This window comes from Arvicanthis niloticus, chromosome 1 (assembly GCF_011762505.2).
Source record: "Arvicanthis niloticus isolate mArvNil1 chromosome 1, mArvNil1.pat.X, whole genome shotgun sequence".
Taxonomy (NCBI): domain Eukaryota; kingdom Metazoa; phylum Chordata; class Mammalia; order Rodentia; family Muridae; genus Arvicanthis; species Arvicanthis niloticus.
Window position 1 is genome coordinate 121,335,470 of NC_047658.1, and position 5,546 is coordinate 121,341,015.

A 5,546-nucleotide genomic window follows, 5' to 3' on the forward strand; every position below is an offset into this window, starting at 1 on the left:
TGTAATAATCTTAAGAAATCTATGAGTGTGTCTTCACTTTAAATGAGTTTGTAGTCAACTGTTTGCATATATTTGTATTAGTATGACAGAAAAAACATTGTGTGGAAAAAGATTGTATATGGTAATATAGTAAATTAAGGTTTTTTTTTTTTTTGCTTTTTTTGTTGTTGTTTTGTTTTTTTCAATACAGGGTTTCTCTGTACAGCCTTGGCTGTCCTGGAACTCACTCACTTTGTAGACCAGGCTGGCCTTGAACTCAGAAATCCTCCTACCTCTGACTTCCAAGGGCACCACCACTGCATGGCAGTAAATTAAGTTTTTCAGAGTCTGACCTATAGTTATCATAGACATGTCATTCATTTCTTACTCTTCTGAAGAAGATGATACCATTATAAAAGCCAACATGTTATTGCAAAGATTAAGATGTCACTTCACATTCTTGAATTTGGTATAGGATGAGAAAATGTGATTTACTAAAGAGTTAAGATGAGATGAATGTATCCAAGTGTTTTCCTTCTCTAGTTTTTTAGATTAAAATTGTAATTGGAGTTAGTATTCTGTCTAAACTCCACCTCCACAGTTACCTGACAACAACCAGGTATGTTCTTCCCCACAGTTATCTGGCAACAACCAGGTAGGCCTGGTTCATTATAAAAGGGGTTGTTTGCCCCCTCCTCTCTTTCTTACTCTTAATCTCTTACCCTCTTGCCTCTCTGTTCCCTCCCCTCCTTCTCTTCTTCTCTTTCCACGTGGTCATGGCCAGCCTCTACTTCTCTTCTTCCTCTTCTTCTCTCTTCTTCTTCCATGTTTTTCCCCCCACCTTTGCCCTATCTCCTAAATAGACCTCTCCCCCTTGGAGCTGTGTGTGGTCTGGAGTGGTCTGTTCTGAACTGCGGTCAGAAGTCTGAGCTAACAACTAACATTTGGTAACTAAAAAACACACAGATACTAGCAGTCTATAAGAATCTCAATGTACACATAGATACAAAAAATTTTGAACCATATATTTTTAAAAAGTTTTCCAAATCTGCTTTTATACCTTTTTAATTTTGTGCAGGTATTAAGGTCAGTTCTGGGATGAGGAATTAGCAATACAATAGATGCAAATGGTTTAGAAACAAGCAAGACAATAAACACAAATAGTCAAAGAACAAACAAGGCAATAAACAAAGTCCCCTAATCACTCCCATGATCACTGTTTCTAAAGGCTTATAAGGATGACCTAAATATCTGAGTCTAATTTTCTGTTCTAGACCAAAGTAATTTTCATGCCTGAAGCTACATCTTTGTTCTAATATAAGATTTATATTCCTGCCTGAAGTCCATTTCATTGTCCTTCGCCAATGTCTGATTCCTGTTGCAGTTGAGCATTTGAGACTTTTTGTCAACAATCTAATTTTACCTATATTACAGTGATTCCTTATAATCCCCAAAGACAAGGTATTGTGAAACAGGTCAAAGTGAGTGTTTTTCATTCTAAAAACCAAAAATCAAAGTAGTAAACATCATCTTAACCTCAATATAATCTTTGAGAATGCACTTTTCACATCCTTGTTTCTCAGGCTGTAAACCAGAGGGTTCAACATGGGGATTATCATGGTGTAGAACACAGATGCAATTTTGTCATTGTCCATGGAGTGACTGGAGCTGGGCTTCAAGTACATGAATATGATTGTTCCATAAAAAATAGAGACAGCTGTTAAGTGTGAGGCACAAGTGGAGAGAGCTTTGCGATATCCTGCAGCTGAATGCATCTTTAGTATGTTGGTGAAAATGAACACATAGGATATCAAGATGAGTATAATTGCAAAAAATACATTGAAGCTGGCTACATAAACAAGGATCAGTTCATTAACATGTCTATCAGAGCAAGCTATAATCATGACTGCCAAAACATCACAGAAAAAATGATGAACCATATTAGACTCACAGAAGGAGAGACTTAATGCATCTATAGTATAGATGGAAGCATTCAGCAAACCACAGATATAACAGCAAATGACTAAAGATGCACACACACGTGTTGTCATGGTGGTGGTATAATGTAGGGGCTTACACACTGCTGCATAGCGATCATAGGCCATGGTGACTAAAAGGTAGTTTTCCACATTGGCAAAGTTTGCAAAAAAGAACATCTGAGAGGCACAAGCATTATAAGACATGATCTTGTTTCCTGTAACAATTCCAGCTATGACCTTTGGAGTAACTGTTGAAGAGTAACAGAAGTCCACTAAGGACAGGTTACTTAGAAAAATGTACATGGGAGTGTGGAGCTGAGAATCCAAGAGAATCAACAGAATCAGCCCCAGGTTTCCTACAAAGGTGATGATATAGATGAAGAGGAAGGTGATGAAGAGGGGAAGCTGCAGTTGTGGGTCATTGGTGAGTCCGACCAGGATGAACCATGTCATTTCTGTTTCATTCTCCATTACCAATATCAGTTAAACAACAGAAGACTTTAAAGTTTTAGAAAGCAAAAAGAGTACAATAAGAAGCTAGAGAGGTAATTTAGTGGTTACAGCTCTGGCTGGCTAGTCAAAAGGACCCAGCACATTTATGGTGATCACAACTATGTATTCTAGTGCCATGGGATCTGTCTGACATCTTCTTTGTTATAGACATACATGTAGGCAAAGCACCTGTACACACAGTTAATTTTGAAAAATGTTTAAGAATGGGGTAATGAGGAAATTGTAATCTGTGAGATTTCAATTGACTTTCTACCAAATCTAGAAATGATATAAATTTGTTAGCCACATGTAGATCATTTAGCAATTCTATAAATTGTTTTTCTTTAAAGTGCCTGTTCTATTTTCCTGGGCTGTGTACTACTGACACTACTGTTCTTATCTGACAAAAGATAGTATAGAAACAGCCTTTTTTTCTGTCTGTAGCATGATGACTTTGATAAATTCTTACCTCCAAGGAAATTGTCAAGCACAAATATATAAATTCTCTGCATTTTAAAATAATACAGCTAAACCTTAAACCCATTGAAAGGTATGTATCAAAATAATTTGTCTTGAGTATAACGAATAATTTTTCTTTTGTTTAACCACAGCTGAGTGGCACTCTATGTAGAAAGTTCTTCTTGGTCACTATATAATTTTTTCATTAAACATTAATTGAACAACTAATCCCTAATCTGACCATGAAGTGTTTCTTCTGAATACTAGAAGGTTATGAATGAAGTAATGAGCTCTAAATTGCATTTTAATATTTTCCCACACAAATTTTCATGGTTTTAATAAAGCATTTCTAGATGCATTGGTAAACTATATCCAGAAGTTTGAAAGTATGATTAGGTCACAAAAGGTTTTAATGTGAATCAGTATTGTTCAACACTGTAATTACTATTTTTTTGAGTTTGCAATATGTTGGGAAAATGTTCAACCTCAGAATCAATTTGGAATAAAGACATCATTTAAAATATAGAGAGTTCAAATTCTTAGAAGAGATATATGCTAGATCATCCATTAACTACCTCAAAGGCATCTGTCTCCACTAAACAGTATTTGCCATCTGCATTTGAAGACAGTAATGCAGCCTACCTTGTGATATTATTGCAAAAATAAAAGAGCATACCAAAGGCAATATAATTCAGGCTGTTAACATAGCATAGTGCATGTTACTGATCATGATGTCATTGCTGTGTAATAATGGCATAGAAGGCTTTTATTCTGAGTAAATTTAAGTATTGAGTTATTTCTCCAAATTGCCTTTTGTGTATTTAGGTATTGCCTTGCCTCCTCATGATCCTCAGCTTGTTTTCATTCTAAGACTATGTATGCTGATCATGCTATTACACATGGCACATTATTTTAAAATTTTAAATCATTGTAATCCTTAATTTTAGATAAAACTTGCCTTTTCTTATCTCTATTCACCCATCAGTGTGAATAGAGATCAATATAGCTCAAGTTCCTAAGTTATGGTTTTTATTTAGTCTCAGATATATGTAGTTCTTGCAGTCTTGTGATACTTAAACTTTCTTGTCTGGCATAACATATTTGATAGTATATCTTCTCTACAATAACTATTATTTTCTGTCATCATTGTGTTGAGCTTTTGCCCACTTTAGTTATGTAATATACCTTAAATGGCCAGTCTCATCTTATATAATTACTTTTAACACTTTCTATGTTATTTAAAAATGGATTTTTATTTATTTTTAAATAAAATGTGTGTGTATGTGTGTGTTTGTGTATGATAGAAAGGAAGTAATCTATCTTACTTCATTCATAGGAAAATGAAAGATCTAAGAAATTACATGAAAATTTCAATTTTTGAAAACACATGGGAATCACTAAGGTCCAAGAGCTGTGGATCCTATCCAACAAAGTCTGACCTGAGTTTATATGTTTGTAAATGTGATTGACAGAGAATTCATTTAGGTCTGAGCATTCATCAGTGTACAGAAAGATCATTTTATCTTCTAGGTCTGCATCTTTCCTGATTGCTTCTTGTATCCAATTGAATGAATCATATATTAAGAACATAAAGGTATATCAATCATATTACATTTCTATTTTTTCTTCCTAGAGAAAATTTTTAATATTTGAATCATCAAAATTCCTTCAGTGTTTTGACACCTAGACTCAGCTTCTCAAAACTAGTTTGAAAAGAATAACCTTTAGCTTTTAAACTGTTTTAGTCCTCAAAGCTATTTTTAAACCATTGTTTTCAAGTAACTCACAGTAGTTATACATAGTCTATTTATTTTATGGAATTATACTTCACATTGGTTTATAAGTAGGGAGTTTAAAAGTGGGGTATTATTTTACCCAGCATAATTACTGTAATATCCTAAATTCTACTATGTGATATTTCTCAAAACTTCTCCCAGCTGGTTGCTCTTAGGAAATGGTCAATTTTTACAGCTTGTCTAAAGCAAGAGGTGTTCAGAACTTCCACACAGACAAAGTTCTGAATTTTCCAAGTATTTTCCCTTTTCCCTTGGAAGATTCACTTACCTCCTTACCAGGAATGCACACTACAGGAATACAAGACAGGATAAATTCTGTCCCATAGGTCATAAATTATGTCTATATAAAAAAAGAAATGAATCTGTAAGGAAACCTATGAAGAGCTTGCCAGATTAAAATCAATCAATATGTCTTTATTTTTGTTTTTCTCACCTTTCTTGAAGGCTCTGATTTAATATTTCAATTAATCTAAAGACCAGCATATGATAACAATGACTACAATTAATAAAGTAAAAAAAAAAAAAAAAAAAAAAAAAAAAAAACATCTAACAGGGAATGGCATGCACTGTGTCTTCTCAGGTGCCACACTGTTATTTCAGAGGCTAGTACATGGAGGTGTGAAGAGAATTATAGACACCCAGAGAGCTCAGGAGCATCCCCAAGAGTATAGCTGAAAATCAGCATACTGTCTTCTTAGGGAAATAAAATAACCAGCCACGGGGACCAAGCTTCATTTTGCATCATAGAAGTTAATGTTCTTTTTTAAATAGATAAATAAAAATACAAAAGTCATAAATATTAATAAGGTTCCCTACAATGTTTCTATACATAATGTACACT

The 5,546-nt window shown here is 34.2% G+C and overlaps 1 protein-coding gene across 1 annotated transcript; it reads right to left on the minus strand.

Moving 5' to 3' along the window:
• Window positions 1-983: 983 nt before the first annotated feature.
• LOC117717123 (olfactory receptor 5B3-like) lies at window positions 984-5,275 on the minus strand. The gene is made up of 3 exons (XM_034514368.2): window positions 5,139-5,275; window positions 4,974-5,045; window positions 984-2,456 (listed from the first exon to the last, which is right to left on the minus strand). Exon 3 carries the CDS (start codon window positions 2,427-2,429, stop codon window positions 1,506-1,508), a length of 924 nt encoding a protein of 307 aa, XP_034370259.1. The 5' UTR covers window positions 2,430-2,456; window positions 4,974-5,045; window positions 5,139-5,275; the 3' UTR covers window positions 984-1,505.
• Window positions 5,276-5,546: the final 271 nt, after the last annotated feature.